This window comes from Macaca fascicularis, chromosome 1 (genome assembly GCF_037993035.2).
Source record: "Macaca fascicularis isolate 582-1 chromosome 1, T2T-MFA8v1.1".
Taxonomy (NCBI): Eukaryota; Metazoa; Chordata; class Mammalia; order Primates; family Cercopithecidae; genus Macaca; species Macaca fascicularis.
Window position 1 is genome coordinate 84799349 of NC_088375.1, and position 26549 is coordinate 84825897.

A 26549-nucleotide genomic window follows, 5' to 3' on the forward strand; every position below is an offset into this window, starting at 1 on the left:
GGGGCGGGGACTGGGCCGGCGCCGGGTCCAGCTGGGCGCTCCGCCAGCTGCGTAAACTCTACTGGAGCGCGGCGGTGGAGCAGGTGAGCAGGCGGTGCTGGGGGTGCCCAGGCCAGGGCCCTGTCGCCCGCGGCGTTAAGGGCCCGGGGTGGGGCTGCGCCCTGAGGGCCCGGCCCTGCCCTCCGCACGCCCCTAGCTGCGGTCCCTTCCCCGGCTGTGGGGCTGCGGCCCCTGCGTGCGCAGTGCTTCTGGCTTCTGTGGCCAGCGCGGGGGCGGAGAGAGGAGAGTGCCCGGCAGGCGGCTGCTGGGCCAGCCCGGAACTGGGTGGTGGAAGGATCGCGGGAAGCTGCCCTCAGGCCTCTGGCCTCACTGCGTCTCCACTTCCCCGCGCCCGCCTGCCCCCGAGCCCCAGCTGGGGGTGGGCGCGGCGCGAGCTGTTAAAGGGCCGGTGCGTTTAAAGGAGCCGTGCACGTGGGTCTCTGAGGCGTGTAGCAGGGCGGGGGCGTTTTGTTCTTCCTCTCTCTTGCCTGAGACCTCCGTTGCGCAGAGTCCATCCGGCCTCCAGCATCCGGCCCTGGGCATGCTTTCCCCAGAAAGGAGGCGCGCGGGGGTTCTGCCCGCACGTGAGGGCAGGGCCGCAGAGCCGCAGGCGCAAGCCTAGAGCCGGTTTCTGTTAGCAGCGGTGTTTGGCTGTTTTATCAGGCATTTGCAGCTGTGAGGAGGCAGCCAGAAGCAAGCTTCTGGAACTGAAGGAACCTGAGACAGAAGCTAGTCCCCACTCCGAATTTTACTGATGAAGAAGCTGAGGCCACAGAGCTAAAGTGACTTTTCCCAAGGTCGCCCAGGTAGGATATAGCAGAGCCAGGCTTCGACCCCAGTGTCCTGGCTTCTAGATCTGCTGTACATCCCTCCGAGCAGACCTCACCCGTGTTTATTGGCTTAATAAGTATTCCCTTAGACAGGTATGAACGGTGTTGAGTGAAGTAACTGCATCCCTATTTACAGATGGAGTACCTGAGAGCATCCCAAAGAGACGATTGCAGACTAAACTCTATGGAGTAACTTGATTAGGACCGACCCCATCTTCCAGTAAGGAGGCCCCTGATGCCTCTGTAGCCAATTCTGCAGACACCTGAGCCTCCAAGGCCTTCGGCCAAGACCTTTGGCGGTAATTGGACGCTCGGGATAAGCTGCTTCAGGTGTGTGAGCCTCAGGCTCTTCTCTGCTGAATGTGGTTGTGGGCAGGCAGTGACTGGTGCAGGTGCAGAAGGGGCCTGGTTCCTGGCCCCAGCTCAGAGCTGCGTCCCCAGGACGCCCAGGTTGAGCCTTGGGTTCCAGGGCAGAGGCTGGAGTGAGGGCTTGGGGGGATGTTGCTTTGAAGTGGGATGGATGTTGTATCAGGTTTTTGGGGAAAACTGTACCCTTTGGTGTTGAAGTGCCCATGTGCCAAGTCTTGAGTCCAGCCTGTTCACTTGTGGGAATTGAGTGGCTTGTTCCTGTCTATTTGAAAGAGCAGCAAGGAGGAGGAGGAGCAAGGGCTAGGGGCTGCTGCTGGGGTGCCTGGAGGTGTGGTGCATAGTGTCACACCTGTCTCCCCTCCCTGGCTGCTCACCGTCCCCCCTCGGGGGTTTGCCTCTTGCCTACTTTGGCCTTTCTCTGTTATCGATGTTGATAATGCCACATATCTCGCTTATGAGTTGGTCATATACAATAAAAAGCCATCTTGTACAGAATCTTAGAATTTATGATCTTAAGAATTTCAATGACACTGAAATAGTTTATTACTTTTTACAGAAGAGGAAACAAGTTCAGGGAGTTAAGCAGCTAGTCCAGTTATGTGGCTTCAGTGCTTTAAGCACCAGGATTTGAACATAGCTGGCTACACCATCTTTATCTTTTGAGTTTTTGCAAAGGAGGTTCCTGCATTCAACTCCTACCCATGTCTCTCCACTACTGCTGGGAAAGTTTCGTGGAGTTCCCATGAGCAACTTCCTGACAAACAAAATTTTTTTACAGAAACCAAAGCAGTGTGTGTAGGTCACATGCAGTGTGTCTAATGAAAATATCTCTGGCAGGTTTTCAGCTGTTGCTTTGACTTTTGGACACTGTTTAGTTGGGGACTGATAAGACAGCAAATGTTTCCGCAAGTATTCCCACCTGTTCTATTCCCAGCTGCCACAGCTGTAGAAAAGCGGGGGTGAGGCTGAGAGGCCCCGAGACGAACATTTTGCATTGGGCTCCAAGCCTGGAGATAGGATGAGCATCATGTTAATGTCTGGAGAAAAGAATGATTTCAGGCTGGGTGCTGTGGCTCATGCCTGTAATCCCAGCACTTTGGGAGGCTGAGGCGGGTAGATCACCTGAGGTCGGGAGTTCGAGACCAGCCTGACCAACATGGAGAAACCCCATCTCTACTAAAAATACAAAATTAGCTGGGTATGGTGGTACATGCCCAGCTACTCAGGAGGCTGAGGCAGGAGAATCGCTTGAACCTGGGAGGTGGAGGCTGCAGTGGGCCGAGATCGCGCCATTGCACCCCAGCCTGGGCAACAAGAGTGAGACTCCGTCTCAAAAAAAAAAAAAAAAAAAAAGAATGTTTTCACATCAGTCCTCAGGAAAGACCAGATGTCAGTGAGGGAGATCATTTCTTGAGAGCCTCTTCATTGACTGGGAGAATGGGCTGCTTGTTCACCTTTGTGAAAATTCTAGAACAGGGGAAGAACAATTCAAAGGGTGCCCTCTGTTCTGCTATACCTTAACCAGAAACTTATTGGACTCTTTTTTAAATAAAAGTAATACACGTTTATTCTAGAAAACTCAGGAATTTTTTTTTTTTTTTCTTGAGATGGAGTTTTGCTCTTGTTTCCCAGGCTGGAGTGTAGTGGTGTGATCTTGGCTCACTGCAGCCTCTGCTTCCTGGGTTCCAGCAATGCTCCTGCCTCAGCCTCCTGGGTAGCTGGGATTACAGGCGCACGCCACCACTCCCAGCTAATTTCTGTGTTTTTATTAGAGACGGAGTTTCACTATGTTGGCCAGGCTGGTCTCAAACTCCTGACCTCGGGTGATCCGCCCACCTCGGCCTCCCAAAGTGCTGGTATTACAAGCATGAGCCATTCCTCATGGCTGAGATAACCACTCTTAACATGCATTTCCTTCCACACTGTTCACATATGCATATTTATCTATTAAAACAATAGAGGGAGGGAACCGTAGTGAAGTTTTTGTATCCTGTTTTTTCTGTTATGCCTTCAGAATTTTCCTTTTGTTGAGTATTCGTGGAAAAGCAGATTTGGTGGGTGTGTAGAGCATTTGAATTATTTATCCTACCAGTCCCACAGCAGGATGCTTTCCCACCCTCCCTTTTATCCCAGAGAAGCAGTGCCCTGTGTCCTCCCCATGCCCATATGTGGGCACTCCCTCCAAAGGAGCCAAACCTACCTGGGCAAGTAGCAGAGAGAGAGCAGAGTGAGCCATGGGGGCAGGAGTTGGGGACGTGGCAGGAGAGAGACTTGAGAGTTTTGAGGTGGCAGATGAGCTGGTGATTAGGGAGCATTTCTTGACACATACCTGCCCATGGTGAAGGCATGTGCCTTGTAAGTGTGCTCACAGAAAGCCTACGTGATGTGTGGTGGGGCTGCCTGTATGACTAAACCCTGGCCACTGGGTACGTGACTCTCACAAGTGCTGAGTGGACTGGGAAGAGCTCCTTGATGGGCAGTTTGGAGACTTGAGTTGTAACTGTGGCTTTTGGCCATGGGACATTAACTGATTACTTTTGCCCCTCTAGGCTTCAGTTTTCCTTAATTATAATACAGGGAGCTGACTAGGTGGCATTGGTGGCCTTTAAGATCCTTGCCAGCTCTGACATTGTCCTATGGATATGCCCTTTCATTTGATAATATGTTTACGTGGCCATAGGGCCTGGGGCCGCGCCAGGAATGGAAACTTGATCTCTGGGGCCTGGCCTTTGAAGCCAGTTCATGTGTCTGGTGGTTCAGCAGATCCGTCACTTTCCAAGAGGCACATCAACAGGCTTCTGTGTCCTCTCTCACTGTGTCCCTCCTCCGTTTCATCTTCTTTATGACTACCACTTATTGAATGCCTACTGTGTGCTGGACACTTTACAGGTTATCTCTAGGTTTTACGGTAATCTTGCAAGGTATGCCTGTTCTGCTTTTTACAGCAGAGGAAATGAGCTGTGTCAGATTAGACTGTCTGAGGCCTCTCAGCCAGGGAATATGTGGTTCAAATCACACAGGCAGGCCATCCGAACCCTGTCAGTCTCCAAGCCTCTGCTTTTGACCACTGACTTGCTGCTGCTTGTTTAAAAATAAGTGTGTTTCTGGAGCCTACTCTAGGGCGTCATGCTAGGGGCTCCCTCTCCCACTTCTCCACAAACCACCCTTTTCCCCGGCTGCTTCAGGAAATGAGAGAACTCTGCCTGGGCCCCAGGCACTTCTGAGTGGGACAGGGCTGTTAGAGGTAAGTCTAGAGCCTGGCCCAGAGTTCAGGAGGCCCCATCAGAGGGCCTCTGGGGCCTGTGGTCTGGGAGGGTGGTAGGGCAGTACCTCACTTCCCTTTGAGACTCAGGCCCCAGCTCTGGCTTAGGCCAGGGAGAACCATCCCCAAGTGGTATGTGTTACTATACGGGCTGAGATGGATGGACAGATGGATGGTCAGTTGGACCAAATACATAGTTGGGTACCCAGGGCCAGGGGGAGAAAGGTGAGCAGGGCAGCCATGGGCGTTTGTCCGGGTATCACCTGGCCTTAAAAATTTCTTCCTTATTTTAAGGGAGGACTGTGGGACTTCTCAGACATCAGAAAAGTGATGTGACGGAGCTGTGTGACCATAGAAAGTGATGTGTTAAAAACCAGCGCCTCTCTCTTTGAAAGCCAGGGATCGTTATCATTCATCTAACCTGCTGGGAAGAAGAACCAGTTGTCCAGGATCCAAACCTTTCTGCGGCCCCAAGTGTTTGTGGTAAGTGCAGTGACTCCCAATCCGCTTTCGAACCCGTTTTTTCCATTAGGATTTTCTCCATGGAGGCAGATTTCCATGGGGGTTTGCTGTAGCGTTTTGAAATCCGTTTCTTACCTAGTTCCATTGGCCTTAAATGTTAAGGCCAAAGTGTTTACATTTCTCTGTAATGAAAAGAAGGTCAAGGAAATTGGGTCATTGGGTTTCCATAATAATTGCAGGAACTGCTGACACAAGCGTGGCTGGGGAGATTCTCTAGGTCAGACTCCCTTGGTTTGGCTAATTCAGCAGTTTGATCCTATTCAGCTGATTAATGGGAATGTGCAGTGGCCTCTTTGGATGTTTGATTTTGCATCCTAATCCAAAGCAGCTATCAGCCTCAGCACTTCCTTGTCAGAAGGCTTTCCAGAACGTAGTGTGTACGCTGGACACTTTCTTCTGCCCCTCTGCATTTTCCTGCCACTTCTCTAGAGAACGGGGTACAGGGGGTGGGAGATGGGGAAAGCTGGTTGCTGTGTGGTTGATGGGATTTGACATCACCCAGCTCCACCCCCACCTGCCCATGAGTCAGCCTCTGGGGAGAGTTCTTTGCGTCACCGGCACCCTCATGTGGACAAACATCTAGCAGGTTGTTTATCTGCACACATATGGGTGGTAATTTTTCCCTCCAAGGATTTCAGAGCACCAGCAGGCTTCAGAGCAGACTTAGGTGGCTTGCAAAGCAGGCCCTTAGGAATTCAGAGGGAAGCAGAAGTCCATCCCAGATGCTCTGTTTTCCTTTAGGAGCTAGGTAAATCAGAGGGGCTGAGGGACAAATGAAAAAACGTCACAGCTTTGGCTCCCATCTGCTACTCCTGGCCAATGAGAGGGGATCTGGGAGGGGCAGACCTAGAGGAAAATCTCTAAATGTTGATGCTCGTTGTTTTCCTTTAAATAATTAATGGCCTAAAAAAAACCCTACAGATATAGTCTGTGTTTATTATAGAGACTTAGGGAAATGCAGAAAAATATAAAGAAAATAACCACTCTCGGTTCCACCATGCAAACATAATCACCTTTAATGTTTTGTAATATTTCCAGTCCTTCATATACATACATTTTATAAGGACATTCAGATGATTAGGTTTGTAAAGTTTTATGTTCTGTTAAATTTAACATCTTGTCATTGTTCAGGTTATTAAATATTTGAAATAAGATTTTTGGTGGTCCTGTAACAGTCTCCATCAGGGAAATACATCATAGTAGAGAGACATTTTGGTCAGTTTCACTTTTTTTTTTTTTTTTTTTTTACAGTTAACACATATGTTTGTATAAATACTTTATATTTTCTTAGGACAAATTCTGAGAAGTAGCATTTCAGGATCAAAAGGTGTGCTGTGTTTAAAGTGTTGATTCTTACTCCTTTCAGTAAGGCCAGTGCAGTTTGTCCAGGTAGTGACTGAGACCCAGTTTTTCCACACTCTCTTCCGCAGCAGGCATTGTTTTAGGCCTTTTTCAGCCCAAGAGTTCTCTTCTCCCCATGCCGCTCTGCTGGTCTGCATTTTCCACTCCTCTTCCTCCCTAGTTGGTTTCTGACCAGACTGTAGATATCCAGGAGAAAGTGTTCATTGTCTCATTGTCCCATTCGGCAATCAAGTAGTGCCAACCAGTCGGGGGGCGAAGGTGGGTGGGGGAGGTACACTCACCTTGCTGAGCAAGGGCCCCAGCCTGGTCGTGTGATTATAAAGCAGAGGCAGTGCCAGGAAAAGTCAGACACTGGCTGAGAATCACCCGGGGGCCGACCATCCTGAATGCAGATCCCTGACACTGGGTGAGGATGGAGCTTGGAGATCTGCATTTTTAATAAGCAGCCTAGCAGAGTGGTAAAGAGCCCAGACACAGACTATCTAGATCCAAGGGTAACCTTGAGCTAATTACTTTTTGAGCCTCTGTTTCCTCATCGGTACCATGGGGAAGAATAGTAGCGCCTTGCTCCAGGGTCATGATGTTTAGTGCCAGGTAAGGGCTCAGCAGGTGCTGGTCCATCTCCACCAGCTCCCAGTGGCCTGGGCCACCTTTGAGAAACAGTGATCCTAAGGGATTCAGCCTTTCCTAAGTTGGCGCCTCCCACCTGTTACCCCCACCCCACCAGGCTAGGAGGGTTGTGATTAGAGGGTGCCCTTGCTGTGACAGCTGAGACTAGCTTTTCCCTGATTATTCCTTAATGACAGCTCCCTCCTTCCCTACTTTCTTGAAGTCTTGGTCCTCATTGTTGTGGGCACAGCTTGAGGGGAGGCCTTGGAGGAATGTTTGAAAGTGGAATGAGGGAAGCAGCCTGCTCAGGGAGCACTTGTTTTCTGGTGAGGAGGCCGCATGTATGAATGACATTTGTGGGTGAGAAAGCAGATTTTGTAGTTTTCCCTTGTTTCTTTCTGAATAGCTGTCAGGTCTTGATGAGACCAGGCCTGGGCACAGGGCAGGCAGTCGGCGAGTGTGGATGACGATGGCAGTGGTCACCAGGTGCCTCTTTCCTGTCTAGCACAGTGTCACATGGAAAGGCTACGGTCCTTTAACCCCACCCTCCCCAGCATGACTATCACACATGTCAGGGAACTTCTGCTCACAGAACTGCTTTCCAGGGATGGCCTTTTTTTTTTTTGAGACAGAGTCTCAACTCTGTCGCCCAGGCTGGAGTGCAGTGGTGCAATCTCAGCTCACTGCAGCCTCTGCCTCCTGGGTTCAAGCGATTCTCTTGCTACAGCCTTCTCAGTAGCTGGGATTATAGGTACCTGCCACCATGCCTGGCTAATTTTTGTATTTTTATTAGAGACGGGGTTTCCCCATCTTGGCTAGCTGGTCTTGAACTCCTAACCTTGGGTGATCTGCCCACCTCAGCCTCCCAAAGTGCGGGATTATAGACGTGAGCACCGCACCCACTAACCTTGGGTGATCTGCCCACCTCAGCCTCCCAAAGTGCGGGATTATAGACGTGAGCACCGCACCCAGCCCCAGGGAGTGTCTTATTAGTGGTTGGCAACTGAATGGAGAAGTGGGAATTGGAAGGACCTGATTCTACTTGATCCTGGGTCCCCTGCTTCTCCGTCTTCACCCACCCATCAGCTCCCTTTCTCCTTTAAGCAGGTAACTTTGCTCTCTGCTTATCCATTTTTGTTGTGCATTGCTATTTGGGAGCCTATCTTCTGAATGCTACAGCTCTTGTGGGTCTGAAGGGTGAGCCTGCCCTCTGTCCTTAGGGGCTGCAGCCTGTGGTTTTTTAGGTACAGGGACTCCCAGAACTGCTCCTCCAGTCATAACAGAGATAAGTCACAGGAGCTTGAGAGGCATAGGAAGAACAGAGGGAGGAGATCGTAGCTTCCCTGTTCGTTCACACCCAAAACAAAACTGTCATGCTAGAAAAGGAGGTATTAAGAGAGCCACCTGTACAGTCTCGTAGCCCATCCAGCACACTGCTCCAGACGAAATGTTATGATTTAGCTTGAGGAAATGCAGCAGCTCTTTGTTTTGGTGCCCCTTTTGGAGTCAGTGAGTTCCCTATTGCCAGAGTGGATAGTGAGGGAAACCCTGGGTCCAGGCAGGAGTCTGTTTAGGATTTATCTAGTGAGGCTGAGCCAAAGGAGGATCTTGAAGTTTCTTCTCTTCAATTTAATTAATTAATTTATTTATTTCTGTAGAGATGGGGTTTTGCCATGTTACTCAGGCTGGTCTTGAACTCCTGGGCTCAAGCGATCCGTCTGCCTCCGCCTCCCAAACCATTGGGATTACAGGAGTGAGCCGAGCCACCATACCCGGCCCTTCTCCTGCATTTCTGCCTGATAATTTCTCTCATTTCCATAGATGATGAAGGAACTAAAGCCAAGAACTTTCCAACGTCTTGCAACTCTTTGGGGTTGTGAGGCTGTGCTCCATTTGTCTGGGTTTTGCTGATTCCCAGAACTTCCCTGTGGCCCCAGGGCCTAGTCTGAGGCGACTCTGAGTGAAGAGGGAGGAGGGCCCACACCTCTTTTGTAAAGGCTGCTTTTGTAAAGTTCACTTCAGTTCACATCTTTCTCCTGGTCAGAAACCTTTGGGGGCTCTCCTCTGCTGCATTAAGCTCTTATACCTCCATCAGGCACCAAACTCCTCCCTGGATGGCCCATCCTACCAGGTCCCCACATTTCAGCCACATCCAATTGCTTGATATTATCAGGATAGGCCATGTTATGTTCCTAACTCATATGTTTACTTAAGTGGTTACCTCTTTCCAGAATGAGCCCCCTCCTCCAAACTCTGCCTGGTGAAATATTCCTAACCTTTGCAGCTTCATGTCCTAATTTCTTGTGACCTGAGGCATCTATTCCTGACAACTGGTAGACTCTGTCCCCTTCTAACTCTCGGGTGCATTGTCCTTGTCACCTCCCTCCTGGCTTTTAGCTGGCTTTGCTTCCTGCTGTTGTTACTCCTGTACTTGTCTTATCTATCCTAAACAGAAGGTGCTTCAGGCTGGGGAGTTTGTTCATGTTGAAATCCCTGTGATGGAGGTGAGCAGAGGCAGGTTTTGCCTGTGCCTCTTGTTTGGGGATGAAGTTAAAGTCCCTGTGGGAATAATCCAGGCAACAGCCAGGGTCGCTGTCTTCAGAAGGAAGGGCGGCCACAAGTCTTGTTAAGGGGATTGAAATTGGCTGACTTGGAAGGAACCTGCCTGCTTTGTTTAAAAACCACATATAACTGGGTGTAGTTGTTCACACACTGTAATCCCAGTGCTTTGGGAGGCTGAGGCAGGAGGATCACTTGAGGCCAGGGGTTTGAGACTAGCCTGGGCAACAAAGTGAGACCCCCATTTCTACAAAATATTTTAAAAATTAGCCTAGTGTGGTGGCATACATCTGCAGCCCTAGCTACTGAGGAGGCTGAGGCGGGAGAATTGCTTGAGCCTAGGAGTTCGAGGCTGCAGTGAGCTATGATTGCACCACTGCACTCCAGTCTAAGTGACCAGTGAGACCCTGTCTCTAAAAATAAAAATAAAAATAAAAATCACACATATTGTGGGGCGACTTACTTGAAGACGAACTTTCAGCAGAGAGCACACCTGTCCTTGCCCAGGGTGTGAAGCTCAGCCCTGAGGGTCTCTAGACAGCGATAACTCAGCCTCTGTCCCCGTCTGGGATGTTGGCAAGAATAGTCAGATTTGCCAGGCATTGTTTGGAGCTCTTCCCAGCCCGGAATCCTGCATGTGTAGATTTTGGTACACTAGGTCCCCCACTTGGTACTACTGTATAGAAACCCCAGTCAGCACTGTTTTGCGGGGGCAGGCTTCCCTCTTGTGGTCCCCTTGGCCTTGGCCTTCCCCTGGGTCACACCTTCAGTGGCACTTCCCCACCCCACACGCCTGCTCCCGTGGTTTAGGTCTCCACTTCTAACCTCAGGAGACCTGGTCCTCAGACGCCTCCCAGACAGCTTCCCCATTTTATCCAATAGACACTCAAAGGGTAAAATTCACAGTCTTTCCCGAGACTCTCTTCTCCGGTCTTCCCTGTCTTAGTCCCCACCTGGCTGCCATTCTAGACTCTGTTTTCTCTCCTGTGTCAGGTCCTGCCCTTGACCTCCTGACCTCTTCTGGACTCTGCCCTCACTTGCATCTATCCTGCTGCTGTCCTCGGTCCTCCTCACCTGCCACAGTCATCTCTGGGGATCACTTTCCCTCCCTGGCCAGTGGCCAAACTGACTTTTATGAACCCAGTTCAGATCTTGTCTGTCACGATTGTCCTCAGGGTGATGTGTGTCTCCTTAACATGGTGCCTGAGACCCTGCTCATCTCCACTGCCCGCCCCACAGTGTGAGGCCCTCACTGGAACATTTTCTGTGCCTTCTGCCCTTCCCTCCTCCTGGGAAAACCAGTCTCCATCAGATAGGCTCTTCTCTAGAAAACATTCCTGATCTCTGAGATTTGATTCCACTTTTGTGCTTCCGCACCTACCATCACACACCTGGATCGTATGATTTGTCACATTAGATGATTTTTTTGTTTTGTTTTGTTTTAGGACAAGGGTGTTTCTTACTCATCTTTATATCCTCAGAGCCCAGCATGATCTTTGGTGCATAACAGATGCACCACAGATGTTTGCTGATTGAACGAATGAGCACACTGACAGTTTGGAGCTGCCCTGACTTTCATGGCTGTAGGTTTTGCCCCCTGGGATGTGAGTAACCTCAGGCCAGTCCCAGGCAAGGCCACTGCTGCCTCCATGGCAGCTTTCAAGGCCTTTTGTTCTGTGGCAGTCGTTTGATTGACAGGCATCTCTTGGACGCTTGTGGGGCAGGACTTGTGTCCAGGTTTCCAGGTCACCTCCAGCCACCCCCAGAGCCCTCCACTGCCTTTGTCTCACAGGAAAGTGGAACAAGGTCCTTGTGCTCCTTTTTCCAGGTACTTCCGGAGGCAGGGCTATGCTCACATTCATGGCCTCTGACAGCGAGGAAGAAGTGTGTGATGAGCGGACATCCCTAATGTCGGCCGAGAGCCCCACACCACGCTCCTGCCAGGAGGGCAGGCAGGGACCAGAGGATGGAGAGAACATTGCCCAGTGGGTAGGTCCCACCAGCAGCTGGGGGCCTTGAAACAGGTCCCTGGGGCTCCTGTACCTTACAGATGAAAACCAGATGTTCATTCCCTGATGCGGGAGGGAGAAGGGAAGTAATGATGAGGATTGGCCAAAAGGGTGGGTGGCTGGCCATGGTAGACCTTCCGTCTGCAGGGCTTCATAGGACTCTGCGCATTCACAGCCGGAGATGGACTTGGCAGTGAGCTGAAGGATGCTGTCCACTCTGCCCCCTTAGGTTTACCTTTCTCATGCAGGTCACTGTTTCCACTGTAGTAGGAGAGTTTATTTGGATGCCTGGGTGCTAGGACAGGTAATGCAGAAGCTTAGGATGGTAGCAGGGGAAGCATTTTTTGGCAGATGGCCAGACATGGTAACTGAGAGGAGTCTGCCTGATGCACAGTTGACTTTTGAGCTGGGGATATTTGGGCTGCACTGTGATCATCCGGCCCCCAGGGGAGGAGATTATAACGTTAGAAAGAGTAGGATATCCTTGGGAGAGCCACTTAGTTTTGCCCTTTCTCTCCCGATCAGAGCAAAACATCTGAATTTGCCTGAATCCTGTTCTCTGTTTTGCCCATTATAGAATTTAAAAATGTCTCTGTGTGGATTGTTTTCTTGCAGCCAGTCTTAATCCCTCTTGCTGAAATTTGAGCTCACTTCTCCATGTTCTCCTTGAGAACAGAACCATCGTCCCTAAGCTCTGAGTGAAATCACACCAGCTCAAGGCCACTGCTCGGCCACTCCTCAGCCTTTTCTTGTTAGTTTGTTACCTCTGGGAAGTTTTGTACATTTTAGTCGTTTCAGTTTCTGTTCATGAATAGTCTTCCTTTCCTTTCTTGGCTGAATGGCTAGATTGGGACTCTCTCTGCAGACAACCGGTACTGAAGCAAATTTTTGGTTCTTGTTTCATTTGGCTTTTTCTTTAGCTGTTCACCTCATTAGCAAGGCAGCCCATGACCCTGACTTGCCACAGTTCTCACAGATCGGTTTGTGCCAGTGTCTGGCAGGTGTCCTGCCCTCCCTCGCTACCTCCTCATTTGTGCCTGCCCACCTTACCAGAGCCTGCGTCTTCTCAGATGCTTAATGCCCGTTTAGCCTCTCTAGTTCAGAGCTGCAAATTTACATGCTTGATTCTGTGGGGCAGAAAATTCAAAGTAATTTCTTCCTCTGCAAATTCCCAGTATCTTAGTCACACTCAAAGAGAGTGTCCTTTGCACTGACTCCTCTAGCTAGTGATTTGTCAACCAAAAATGTTTAGTCTCTGTTTTCCTTCTATCTCCTGGCCTGTCTCCTCCCATATCAGCATGGCCACGTGAACAGAATTGAGCGACCTCCTGAGTCCCTGTATTAGGAAGGGGAAAGATCTTTTGATGTGTTCCAAATTCATTAACCATTTAGTCTTGGGCCTGCAGACCATAGCAGCCTACCTTCCTTCATTTGTAGTGCCTCATCCAGCTCCAAATCTTCTCTACTCTTGTCCTCATAAACTTTTCATATGCCCTAGCAGCTCATAGACTGCTCCTTATATCTGGAAAACAACATTCAAACTTCTCATTTCTGGTTCCAAAAATCCATGCATTACACAGATAGGCTGCCATAGGGGACATTCCGCGGCCCTCACGATGTGGTTTCCCACAGAGAAGCCAGGAGAACGAGGAGGACGGTGAGGAGGACCCTGACCGCTACGTCTGTAGTGGGGTTCCCGGGCGGCCTCCAGGCCTGGAGGAAGAGCTGACCCTCAAGTACGGGGCAAAGCACGTGATCATGCTGTTTGTGCCGGTCACTCTGTGCATGATCGTGGTGGTAGCCACCATCAAGTCTGTGCGCTTCTACACGGAGAAGAATGGACAGCTGTGAGTTGGGGGCTTGGGGGGCACAGGGTGGGGTGAGGGCTGAGTTGTCGGGGGGCAGCAGCCTGTGTTGGTCACTGCATCTACTGCTCCACACCAGCAGTGGTAAAGAGCAGGGATGAAGAACCGCCCAGGTTCATGGCCTGGCTCACTGCCTCCTGGATTGTGACCTACTTGGGCATGCTGTTAATGTCCCTATGCCTCAGTTTCCTTGTCTGTCTAATGGGTTAATAACGCAGTTACTGGGAGAATTAAGTGAGTTAATACGAGTGAAAGGCTTTGAAGAGTGTCTGCTACAGGTGAGTGCTCAAGCAAGCTGGATCCTGCCACAGAAATCAAACTCTTGCTGCAAAGCACTGGGCTCCCTGTTCCTAGTCCTAGATCCTGCGCGTGGCTGTGCCACCCATTCCTTTGTGACGGCAAACAAATCACTTCCTCTCTGGGTCTCTGCTTCCTTGAATGTGAAACAAGGTGGTTGGACCAGATATTTCTCAGCTCACTTCCAGCCTTGTGAGAAAGACTTATAAAGCCTTTCGTTTATTTTAGTAAAATACATGCAGAGGCAGCAGCGTCGAAAAATGAGAAGCTTCCTCCACTTCTTTCCCCTCCCCTTTCTGTGGTGCTCACTGCTAAGCACCTTCTATAAACATTGTTTTTTTTAATTTCTGGAATTTTTGTTTCATTTTGTGCGTGTTGGTTTGTTTTTTTGTTTCTTTTAAAGAAAGGAATAAGGCCAGGTGTAGTGTCTCATGCCTGTAATCCCAGCACTTCGGGAGACTGAGGCGAGAGGATTATTTGAGCCCAGGAGTTTGAGACCAGCCTGGGAAATGTGGCGAGACCCTGTCTCTACAAAAAATACAAAAATTAGCCAGGTGTGGTGAGACACATCTGTAGTCTCAGCTACTTGGGAGGCTGAGGTGGAAGAACACCGGAGCCCAGAAGTCAAGGCTGCAGTGAGCCATGATTGCGCCACTGTACTCCAGCCTCAGCAACAGAGTGAGACCCTGTCTCAAATTTTTTTTAAAAAATTAAAAAAGTAGAGTCCCATTCTCAGGAAGCTTATAGTGTGTGGGGGATTCAGCACAGCAGAGGTGGAAGCATGGAGAGAATGCAGGCAGCAGTTTGTTTGCAGCAGTCCAGGCTGGGAAGAGTGAGGTTTGGGTGAATTGCTTCCTGTCTCTGCTTCCTGAGCTTATGAACTGCAAGGACAGCAGTTACTCCAGCGGGTAGGGGTAGGGTAGTAGCAGGTGGAGGGGTGCTGGGCTGGGTGGAGCTGGTGGAGAGGTGTGGGTGGGTGGGGGAATGAGAATTGGATGGGTGAGAGAAGCGCCTAGGGAGCCTTTAATCCCTGTGGGGGTGGGGAGGGCAGCGGGGAGGTCATCTAGCCCTCATCCTCACTGCGGCACTGGGCCCAGGTGGCAGGCTGAGAGCCACAGGTCTGTGGTCAGGGTGCCAGGAAATGAGCTGGAGGACAGGAACTGCTCACGGGGGTGGTGCCTGCACTCCGTCAGGGCAGCACGTGGGCGGTATGGGCATCCCAGGCACCTCCCCTAGCAGGTCCAGAATCACTCAAGGTGGGGAGCCTCGAGGAGCAGGCAGGGCTGGGAGCGTCAGCCCTTTGCCTCCTCCCTCAGCATCTACACGCCATTCACTGAGGACACGCCCTCGGTGGGCCAGCGCCTCCTCAACTCTGTTCTCAACACCCTCATCATGATCAGCGTCATCGTGGTTATGACCATCTTCTTGGTGGTGCTCTACAAGTACCGCTGCTACAAGGTGAGCCCCTGGCCCTGCCCTCCACCCACCTGTCTCTCTCCCTGTCTGCCCCACACCATGGTGGCAGAGCCTGTGAAACAGCCACCTTTAAAAAACACAAATCAGAGGAAAATAGACCCAGAGTTTTTGTACTCCTTCCCACCCCATCCTGTCTCCCACCATGGATGACCTAATACTGTTGTCTTTTATTTTTATTTATTTTCTTTTTCTTGAAACATGGTCTTACTCCATTGCCCAGCCTGGAGTGCAGTGGTTCGATCATGACTCACTGCAGCCTCAACCTCCTAGGCTCAAGAAGTTCTCCCGCCCAGCCTCTCAAGTAGCTAGGACTACAGGTGTGCACCACCATACTTGGCTAATTTTTAAATTTTTTTTGTGGAGGCTAGATCTCACAGTGTTGCCCAGGCTGGTCTCAAATTCCTGGACTCAAGTGATCCTCCAACCTTGGCCTCCCAAAGTTCTGGGATTACATGTGTGAGTCATTGCACCCAGCCTGTTTTCTTTTAAATTTGCACATTATCCCACTTGAGTTCCTCATTGCAGTGTTCCAAGCATCATTTCTCATAGTTCGAAGTTAATTTTGTTTAGCTTCTCTTTCTGAAGTTCTATTTTAGGCTCCTCTCACCCCAATACTTCCCCTGAAGATTTATTTTTAGTTTTCCTTTTCCTTTTCGTGCAAGGATGTGCAGATGCCATGCTGAGGTCTTCCAGCCCTGGGAGACTTTCGGGTTGTAGCTGCCTATAGCTGCTAAGTAGCCCCAGGGAGTAGTGGAAGGGCAGATCCCATCTGGCCAGAATTATGGGCACTGCCTGTCTCCAAAGATGCCATAACCTTTTAGACAGCGGCTTCAGGCTTTTCTCCCAGGGAAGGGGTTGAACCACTAAAGATGGAAAGGTGATTAAGCTGGGCATTACCTATTTTAAAACTGTTTACACACAGGTGCCTCACAACATTTTTTGTTCAGGCAGCTGCCATCCATGGAGCAGGTAGATAGTGGTACAGAGTGCCCAGGCTAGAGGGATGGGACAGGGGCAGTGCAGGGAGGGAGCTGAGCCCCGTTCCAGTGGGGGCAGCAGCGGGGAAGGCCATGGGAGGGGCTGCAGGACATGTCCTGAGCTGAAGCTTATCAATAAGTAATGAGTACCAGCTGGGCATGGTGGTGCATGCCTGTGGTCCCAACTACTCAGGAGACTGAGGCGGGAGGATCGCCTGACCCCAGGAGTTCAAGTCTAGCCTGGACGATGTAGTAAGACCCTGTCTCTAAAAAAAATAATAATAAAATAAGTAACAATTACCTGTGTAACTGTGACGAGGCAGGGTTTGAACATTGCCACTGGGAGGTTGGCAGATGGTGGGAAGCAGGGTGGAGGGCTGCTGGTTTGGAGCAGAGGATACAGATTGCATGAGGTCAAGCTAGAAATTGCATGGCAGGTGTGAAGTGCTGGCACCACTGAGGGCAGTAGGTGTCTGGTGGCCAGTCCCAGAGGCTGTGAAGAGGGGCTCAGCCATCTGTCCAGTAGGGCTTCCTTGGAGGTTCCGCAACACAGGCAGATGATGGTGGCCCGGGCGGCCAGGTGGCAGCTGGGAGGAAGAGGGTCGGCACATCCCAGAGGCAGCCCTTTCCCCTTTTGGCTGTGCATACAGCATGGCCGTGGAGGTTGCTTTCACTCCAGGTAGACCAGGGCCAAGCTGAGGTCCCAGTGGGTTGAGCTGGTGACTGATGAGTTGGTCCTCAGGGGTGAGGCTGATGGGAAGTCATATCACTGTCCTGCTGATGGCCAGCTAAGGGACTGGATTAGGATCAGCCCCCTCTTGTCCTTCACTCTCCTATGCTTGGCCAGGAGACAGGAACAGGTCTTTCTGAGGACCTGTTTGTAGGTCCCAAGGGTGGGAGGGGACTTCCCGGGTTCTCTGTTGAGGCCACCCTATCTAAAATAGCACCCCAGTGAGTCTCCTGTCACTGTATCCTGCTAACATTTTTTTCTTCATGGCCCTCATCATTACTTGCTAATATACTGTAAATTTGTCTATATGTCATCTAACTCCCCTTACACTGGAACACAATGCCCATGGGCAGAGACTTTGCTAGCCTTGGCTTCAGAACCTAGAACAGTGCCTGGCAAGTAGAAGACACCCAGCATTACCTTTCTAACTGAACGAGTAGAGTTGGGGGAGACTGCAAGGCTATGCCAACAGACCTGAGGGAGTCTTGTCTGCACACACTGCAAGGTGACCTGAGGGGAACTCCTTGGATTTCTGTGCCCTCTGTATCTGTAAGGTGGCCACCTGATCCCTTCCAACGTAGGCATGAAGTAGCCTAACAGAGCATTCAGGCTTGGGTATCAGTCCCAGGATCCTGGGGGCCTTAGGATTTGTGGCACTTGGGGATACCTTGTGATCGTGCCATTTCTATTGTCTAGTTCATCCATGGCTGGTTGATCATGTCTTCGCTGATGCTGCTGTTCCTCTTCACCTATATCTACCTTGGGTAAGTGGCAGACGAACAGCACTGGGAGCCCCTCTCCATGCGGCACAAGTGGACATGGGCATGAGGACCTGGGCAGGGAAAGGTGACCGTCGAGCTCCAGTGTTCCCCAGTGCCAGCCGTTCTGGAATCCAGGCCTTCATGGCCCTCTCTCATGGCCTTGACACAGGGGAGTAGAAGTGGGGCTGCATGGTGGACCCCACGTTTCTGTCTTGTTCCTGATTTAAAACGAACCCTTCATGGAGAAGGCGCTCTGTGAACCCCAGGGGGATAGAAATTCCACAAAATTTACATTCTAATTTTTGGGCTAGGCCTGGGTACTTCCTGGTTTGTGGGAAAAAGTATCTGTTCTATTGCCCCTTGATTTGGGATATCATCCTGACCCAGGGGCCCAAAGGGACTGGAGGGACAAGAGAAAACACCTTCCCAAGGACCTTTTCATGTGCACAGGGTCTTCCAGGTCATGCCTGTACACTTTTCTGTGACCTGTTCCAAACATCCCCACCTTGTTCTAGAAAATGTCGCAAATGGTAAATTGTAAGGACAGTGAAGGTCGGGGAAGGAAATGTTAGTAAGGAGGGCCAGGTTGGGACTGAATGGTGGTAAACTGCTAGACTGTAATGTCTCCACTGAGTCCCACTCACAGGCTCCTTGGTCCTGCAGGGAAGTGCTGAAGACCTACAATGTGGCCATGGACTACCCCACCCTCTTGCTGACTGTCTGGAACTTCGGGGCGGTGGGCATGGTGTGTATCCACTGGAAGGGCCCCCTGGTGCTGCAGCAGGCCTACCTCATCATGATCAGTGCACTCATGGCCTTGGTGTTCATCAAGTACCTCCCAGAGTGGTCCGCGTGGGTCATCCTGGGCGCCATCTCTGTGTACGGTAGGCGGGCAGCAAAGCGGGTGGGGGCAGCGGGGGCGATGTCCGGAGCCAAATTGTCCCCAGTGCTGCACAAGGAGGGCAGGTGCTGAAGGACTTGCTTCCCTTCCTGCAGAGGCCTGGGTGGACTCCCTCCTGAGAGTCACCTTTGTAAAACATAGGGGGGTCCACTATTTCGGGAACACTCCTGGTGATCTAGATAAAACACGGTAGTCACTGAGCTCCCCATTTGCCTTTTTTTCTTCTTTCTTTTTTTTTTTTTTTTGAGATGGAGTCTTGTTCTCTCTGTCGCCCAGGCTGGAGTGCAGTGGTGCCATCTCGGCTGACTGCAACCTCTGCCTCCCGTGTTCAAGTGATTCTCCTGTCTCAGCCTCCCGAGTAGATAGGATTACAGGCGTGCGCCACCACACTGGGCTAATTTTTGTATTTTTAGTAGAGATGGGGTTTCACCATGTTGGCCAGGAAGATCTCGAACTCCTGACCTTGTGATCGGCCCACCTCGGCCTCCCAAAGTGCTGGGATTACAGGCGTGAGCCACCGCGCCCGGCCCTCATTTTCCATTATTATCAATATGCTGATTGAGCAAGTGCACTGTTAAGCACTGGGCACACTGTAAGTGATTTATCAAGACAGTCCTTTGGGCACATATACATAACCACAAATGTTAGCTGCTATTTGATACTACCATGATTATCATTGCCAGTATTGTTACTTCCATTTTAAGGTTAAGGAATTTGAGGCTTAAGAGAAGTGGGACTCCCCAGCCTGGCCACCACGTCTCGGGTGCACAGCTCCTCCATGCTTGCAGTTGCCTGTGAGGCCCTACTCTGGCTCACACCAGGGCCTGCTCTAAGTTGTGACTGGATATTGAGAGTTTGGGATGCCAGCCCAGAAGCAAGGCATGCTCTGAGAGCTCCACCCGGGGCTCCTGTGCTACAGGGCTGGCTCTTCTTCAGGGGGCTGTTTGGGGATAACTTGACAAGGATGTCTCTGTTTTCCCAGATCTCGTGGCTGTGCTGTGTCCCAAAGGGCCTCTGAGAATGCTGGTAGAAACTGCCCAGGAGAGAAACGAGCCCATATTCCCTGCCCTGATATACTCATGTGAGTGGTCCCTCCGTGCCTCTACCTGACTCAGGGTCAGCAGGCAGCCTATGGGGGGACAAGGGCCTGCTTCCTGGCCGTGGCTTTCAGAGTTGACTAGGAGATGCTCACCCTTTCCCTGAGCAAAGAGGAGGAGCTGGCCTCGGTGATCCCTGGAGGATCTCCACTTTCAGAAACCAGGGAGGGTAGTATCTTGATATTAACATAGTAAGAAGCTTAGAAAGGTAGGACAGGAAGCAGGCGTCTGCTAGGATGTGGCGCAGCCCCTGACTTCATCCCGTTCATCCTCCAGTGGCACAGTGGCATGCTGTGGTGCAGGTTGCATTCCTGTGAGCCCGCAGCCACACCTCAGCTCCCCAGGCTCTTGAGAAGGGACTTTGGAGAGGGATTCTTCAGGGCAGGGGGTCGGGAGCAAGGAGCTCCTGGGCTTCCTTGACAGCAGCGTGGCTGATTGGCATTAACCCTAACTGAAGGGAAGGCACACGGGATGGCCCCTGGCCTCGGGGTCAGTGTGTAGAGATTTGGACTTACACATGCAGTCAGCAAAAGCACATCAAGTCCCTACTTTGTGACAGGCACTGTGCTAGGCACTGAGGGACCCAGCAGGAAAGAAGACCACAGGGTCCCAGGCCTCATGGAGCTCACAGCCCTGGGATTGTGATGCCCTCGGTTTGTTAATGGCAGAGCTTAAATAGAGCCTGAATTTCTGGAGCTGTGGTTTCTGCAGGGTGGCCTGGGAAAGAGTTTATGGAACAGCTACAGAGTGCTAGGTATCTCCATGCAGCTGAGGAATCGAGCAGTAGAGGAGAATCACCCGCAGCGCGGCCCCACGGGAAAGCACATTCCAGGCACATTCCAAGGATGAGCAAAGACCATGTATGGAAAGTCTGTGCTAGGACTGTTGTGAGTGTCCCAGGGCTCTGGGAATTCACCCGTGAACAGTGAGGTCCTGGCTCTGATAGATCTGGTTCTTCTTACGCTCTAGGAGGGGAGACAAACAGTAACAGAATAGACAAATGCAGGAGTCAAGAGGGAGTGACTCCGGACCCCTCCCACAACGGCCTCCTAACAATGGAGCATGAACAGATACCTGCAGGATGGCGGGATGGAGGGTCCTGTGCAGGCTTTCTGGGACGCAGACTGGTCACCTCCCCCAGGCCCTGCAGGCAGCCACTGTTAGCACCGCCTGAGGCGTGAACCTTTTCCCCTCCCCCAGCCGCCATGGTGTGGACGGTCGGCATGGCGAAGCTGGACCCCTCATCTCAGGGTGCCCTCCAGCTCCCCTATGACCCGGAGATGGGTGAGTATCCAGGGGACCTAACAGCCTCTCATCACTGGGGGGCAGCTCCCTACCTGCACCCAGCTCTGCCCGGCCTGGCCTCTCTGAGAGGCATGAGTTCAGGAGGAGCAGAGGGAAAGGTCCTTTGAAAACCAGCCGGACACATGGGGCTTGAAGATTCAGCGAGTGTTGGACCCTTGGTCCTCTGCCAACCTCTGTTGCTTCGTTCTGCTGGGCATGGGTGGGGCAGGGGAGGGGAAGCCCTGGCATCAGGCACTGGTGCTCAGGGGGACCCCTTCCTGGAGCTTTGTTCCCAGGGACCACTCTGACCAGCTCTTGTCTGTCTCCCTTGTTGTCCCCTCCTCATGGCAATGATGGTCATCTTCTCTTCCTGGACACCCAGAAGAAGACTCCTATGACAGTTTTGGGGAGCCTTCATACCCCGAAGTCTTTGAGCCTCCCCTGACTGGCTACCCAGGGGAGGAACTGGAGGAAGAGGAGGAAAGTAAGGTGCCCATGTTCACACGGCCTGCTTCAGCCCGGGGCAGGAGTGAAGACGGAGGGTGGAGGCTCCCTGCAGCCTGGGTGGAGGAGGGCGTGAGGGGAGGGGCCCCTTTTCCCATCGGAGGCATCTCTGTGGAAGTAGGAGACGCCTGCAGCGCTGGGGTCTTCTCAGCAGACCCCATGCAGTTGTCTGGCGTGTATTGAGTGTGGACCATGTGCCCGTGCTGTGCTGGGTGAGGCCCAGCCCTAGTGGGACCTGCAGACTAAGGAGACGCGGGCAGTAATCACGCAGACTGCAGAAGCCAGGGACTGTGAAGCAGGCCATGGGGGCAGGAGAGCATGCCATGGGGCTTCTTGACCTGGTTGGCAGGAATTAGAGAAAGTCACCTGAGGAAATAACTGCTGAGCTGAGCTCTGAAGGTTGAGTCACAGCAGTCCCTAGAGGAGAGGAGCACAGGGTGGGGAGCGTTTCCTGACAGGCAGACTCAGGAGTCAGAGGAAGCTGGAGCGGGATGCAGAGAGCAGAAGTGTGGGAGGGCCTTGCAGACAGGCCTGGAGACACACTGAGATAGGGGTTCATCCTGGCGTCAGTACACGGTGCCTGCCCAATACTCAGTGCCCGCCCAATACCCAGTGCCTGCCCACTGCAGCGTGCCAGGCGGCAGCCTGGAGCAGGGAGATGCTGCGGTGTCGTAACAGCCCCTGCCTTGAGAGGTGCCTTATGGGAGCAACCTGGTAACAGTGGCCTGGCATACAGGACTCCAGTGACGCGGGAGGGGCAAGCTAAGATTGCTCTGCGGTGGGTCTGGAAGGAGGAGCAGGTGCACACCCCCAGGCAGGCTTGTGGGAGATGTTTATTCCAAGGCCAAGTGGTGTGCTGCAGACCAGGAGTTAGCACAGATCCCACGGGGCCCACAAGACCGGCCTCCCTCCAAACACCAGCCACAAGCTCTGGAGGGTCTAGATGCCACTTGTGCTTCTGACTGGCTGCAAATTTAGGGCTGCATGATCCCCTTAGGTTCAATAACTTGCTAGAATGACTCACAGAACTCAGGAAAGCACTACACTTAAAATTGCAGTGTTTTTTTTTGTTTGTTTGGTTTTTGTTTGTTTGTTTTTGTCATTGTTGTCATTTTGTTTTGGAGACAGGTTCTCGCTCTGTCGCCCAGGCTGGAGTGCAGTAGCACGATCGTGGCTCACTGCAACTTTGACTTCCTGGGCTCAAGTGATCCTCTTACCTCAGCCTCCTGAGTAGCTGGGATTACAGGCACATGCTACCACACTTGGTTCATTTTTATATTTTTAATAGAGACAAGGTTTTGACTTGTTGCCCGGGCTGGTCTCGAACTCCTGGGCTCAAGCCATCCATATGCCTTGGCCTCCCAGAGTATTGGCATTATAGGTCTGAGCCACAGCACTCAGCCAAAATTAGTTCTATTATAAGAGATGCAACTCAGGACCAGCCAAATGAAGAAACACAGAGCATGTGAGAGGGCCCCCAGCACGTGTTTCCTGTGTCCTCTCTTCGGGGGCAGGACACGTTACCCCCGCTTGTTGTCCGGGGGGAGAGAAACAAGGCAGCAACATGGGCTGAGAGGGGGATGACTGTCAGGACTAGGCCAAGGACGGTGTGGAGGGGTCCACCGGGAAGGTGGTGTGGCTTACCACACTTACTCAGGAGAGCATCCATGTGGGAGGGGGTGGGGGCTGCAGGACATCTGGAGGGACATACCAGCAGGCACCAGAGCCGGGGAAGAGCTCAGGGTTTGACACGTTGGAGCCATCAGCATGCACATGTTGTCAAAATGAGGCCCGAGAAGAGTAGCCAGGGAGGGTGCAGGGTCAGGGTCGGTGACATTTACAGAGGAAGGGAAGGTGCATTGGAGGACCCTGAGGAGTAGCCAGAGGCAGATGGGTGCCGCAGGTGGTGTGAGGACTGCAGGTGTCCCCTGGGGACCAGAGAGCGTTGGTCAGGACATGGGACCTGGTGCCTCTAGGTTTCCAAGGTGACTGGGAGATGAGTGCAGGGTTTTTTTTTCAGAGTCCTGATGGAAGAAGGAGTGATAAGGAAGGGGAGCCAGCACATGAAAGCAGGAGCAAGGGCCCAGGACAGGAAGAGCTGTCTTTCTAGGATGGGCAAGACTGGAACCTGTTTGTTAGGCTCTGAGAAGGAACCAGCTAAAGGGGAGGAGTTGGGATCCAAGAGGAAGTGATGCTGATGGATTGGACCTGGTGGGGGAAGGATGGACGCTGGGGCCAGGAGCGGGAGGGACACCTGCAGGGCTGGAAGGGCAGGGGAGGTGGGTCTCCATGGTTTGTGTTTATTGCATAACCATTTTTATTGTCTACAGTGAGCAAAGTTATCCTATAAATAAGTGTCAGGGACCATTGCACTAAAGAAAACAAACCTGAGAGCATTTTGGAAGCTCTGATTTTCTGATCAGTAATGGGTAGACTAATTCCCAGTTATATTTACCTATTGTAAGGTGAAAGGGTCTTCAGAGGACCTCTGTCTTGGTGTTATATGTGCTTTTGAATGCACTGAAATTAAATTCCCTAAAAATTTGTAATTCAGACTTCATACTAAATTGTACAGCAGTGCACAGCCCCAGGCCATGCATTCCTATTTGTTCTTTACTCACTGAGTGCCCAACACCGGTTTTACCTGAGTTTCAGAACTGCCCGCTTTTCTCTGCCCAGGTTGTAAGTCACCCAGTTCACAGGTGTCCCCTGCTTTCCCACTGGCCACTGATTTGGGGAGGCAGCTGTCCTTGTCCCCAGTCCACATGGCAGCTTCTAGAGGCCAGGTGGGCTGGGCTGGGCAGACTGGCTGGGCCTTCTGGACCAGGGTTTCTCTTCTTTTTCCATTCCGTACACGCCTCCTCAGCACGGGTTCACTGTCTCTCCTCACACAGGGGGTGTGAAGCTTGGCCTCGGGGACTTCATCTTCTACAGTGTGCTGGTGGGCAAGGCAGCGGCCACGGGCAGCGGGGACTGGAATACCACGCTGGCCTGCTTCGTGGCCATCCTCATTGTGAGTAGCTGGGGATGTGTCTGACTGCCCCCTGGTGGTGGGGCCCCCAGAGTCCTCATTGTGGTGGGGGCGGGTCCCAGGATCCCTGGGGATTTTTCATTTCTTCTCTTCACTCTGAGGGACGAGACCAGGGAGCGGGGCTGGAAGGGTCAGCTTGAGACCGAGGCTCACAGGAGGTGTGCTCACCCCTAGGTGGGCTCCAGCCTGCGGAGGACAGTGCAGGGGAGGGTGAGGAGAGCACTGGCCCCAGCGTGGCTGAGCATACAGCCTCCGGGCCGGGGACCCAGCTGACAGCTTTGTGCAGTGATGATACCCTTGAGGTGATTGTGATGACATCAGATTTGCAGAAAAGAAAATTGCTTAAGGGCCTTGCCCATGGGCACAAAGCTAGTGAGGACCGTGTTTTCCCCTCCTCTATGCCACTGAGACACCACAGGGTCTGAATCTGGGGCACTAGGGCTGGCCCTGTTACTGTGAATTGTGCAGGCCCCATAGTCAGTTAACCTGGCCAGATACACATAATGGGGAGATGTCCTGCCGTGACTTCATCTCAGAGATTTCCCTGTCACGTTAGAGGAGGTGGAGTGTCTGAGTTGTGCGCTTGGTGTCTGCCCCTTGGTGAAAACCCTGGGCATGGCATGGTTAAAGTTGATGCTCTAGTGTCCAGAAGATTTTGCTTTTGCCCACAAGTACATCAGGGATGGGATGATCGACCTAGGCTGCTCCACCACCAGACTGCCTGACCTGAGCCCTCCTGCCCCCAAGGATAGAGAAGGCACCCTGGTTCCCTGTACTCACCTGGACCACTGCCTGCATCAGCCAGGTCAGGGGAGGATGGGCAGCCCCCACACCTGCTTCCCAGGGGCAGGTTGGCTGGCAGCTCTGATTCCCTTGGTGCCAGCTGCTGAGAACCTTACTGCCATTTCAGTTGAGCCCACCTAGCTCTCATATAAATACATGTTCCCTGAGGGCATCTTACCATCCCATGTGACCACTCTAGCCAGACAGGGGAGGCAGCACGACCTGAGGGCACAGCACTGCTCCAGGAGTAGGGAGGCCTGCCTTCTGGTTCACTCACTAACAGGTGGGGTGATCCAATGGGGGTGAGAACTTCTGCCCTCAACACCTCAAGAGCTGTTGGAGGACCAGGAAAGATAATGGGGTGTCTAGCGCCGTTGTCCGACTGGTCCTCGAACAAGCTTCTGCGCCCAGGGACTAGACCATGACTCACAGCTCCCGTCCAAGCCAGGGATCACCACGCTCACCCTCCCCTCCGTGTCCTGCAGGGCTTGTGTCTGACCCTCCTGCTGCTTGCTGTCTTCAAGAAGGCGTTGCCCGCCCTCCCCATCTCCATCACGTTTGGGCTCATCTTTTACTTCTCCACGGACAACCTGGTGCGACCATTCATGGACACCCTGGCCTCCCATCAGCTCTACATCTGAGGGACGTGGTGCGCCACAGGCCGCAAGCTGCCTGGAATTTTCACTGGATGTGGTTGTATAGTTTTACACTCTAGTGCCATATATTTTTAAGACTTTTCTTTCCTTAAAAAAAATAAAGTGCGTATTTACTTGGTGAGGAGGAAGCAGAACCAGCTCTTTGGTGCCAGCTGTTTCATCACCAGACTTTGGATCCCTCTTTGGGGAGCGCCTCACTTCATGGACAGGAAGCACAGCGGGTTTATCCAGATGAACTGAGAAGATCAGATCAGGGCGGGGAAAGCATCCGGCATGAGGGCCGAGATACATAAAGATGTGCCTCTGTTCGGGACCAGGACCGAGTGCTCGGGAGTGGCGCCTGGCACCTGGGTCCTCTGGCTGGAGAGGAAAAGCCAGTTCCCTACGAGGAGTGTTCCAATGCTTTGTCCGTGATGTCCTTGTTATTTTATTGCCTTTAGAAACCGAGTCCTGTTCTTGTTATGGCAGTCACACTGCTGGGAAGTGGCTTAATAGTAATATCAATAAATGGATGAGTCCTGTTGGAATCTTGGAGTTTGGTCCATTGTAAATATTGACCCCTCTCCCTGCACCTTGGGCTCCTTTGGGATAACCTGTGCTGTGAGCTCAGGAGGGAGGCAGTTTGC

The 26549-nt window shown here is 52.0% G+C and overlaps 1 protein-coding gene across 12 annotated transcripts; it reads left to right on the forward strand.

Annotated features, from left to right (window-relative positions):
* On the forward strand, positions 1-26450 carry PSEN2 (presenilin 2). 12 transcript variants are annotated; one of them, XR_012433694.1, is made up of 14 exons: positions 1-83; positions 703-845; positions 1006-1199; positions 4795-4983; positions 11381-11541; positions 13194-13408; positions 15040-15181; positions 17603-17670; positions 18331-18551; positions 19551-19649; positions 20635-20949; positions 21332-21433; positions 24348-24466; positions 25753-26450. XR_012433694.1 is itself a non-coding variant. In XM_005541016.4 (14 exons), exons 5-14 carry the CDS (start codon positions 11401-11403, stop codon positions 25906-25908), a joined length of 1347 nt encoding a protein of 448 aa, XP_005541073.1. In that variant the 5' UTR covers positions 1-83; positions 703-845; positions 1006-1199; positions 4795-4983; positions 11381-11400; the 3' UTR covers positions 25909-26450. The 12 variants fall into 12 exon arrangements, 6 of the variants coding, with proteins under 6 accessions (XP_005541073.1, XP_065398864.1, XP_005541074.1 ...); XR_012433695.1 differs by having other exon boundaries at positions 21335-21433; XM_005541016.4 differs by having other exon boundaries at positions 20866-20949.
* Positions 26451-26549: the final 99 nt, after the last annotated feature.

Excerpts from the sequence above, each read along its gene's own strand:
- PSEN2 (XM_005541016.4), top strand. The coding sequence starts at position 11,401 with ATGCTCACATTCATGGCCTCTGACAGCGAGGAAGAAGTGTGTGATGAG. Across the intron at positions 13,409-15,039 it reads ACGGAGAAGAATGGACAGCT|CATCTACACGCCATTCACTG; the intron begins GTGAGTTGGGGG and ends CTCCTCCCTCAG. Across the intron at positions 17,671-18,330 it reads TTCACCTATATCTACCTTGG|GGAAGTGCTGAAGACCTACA; the intron begins GTAAGTGGCAGA and ends TTGGTCCTGCAG.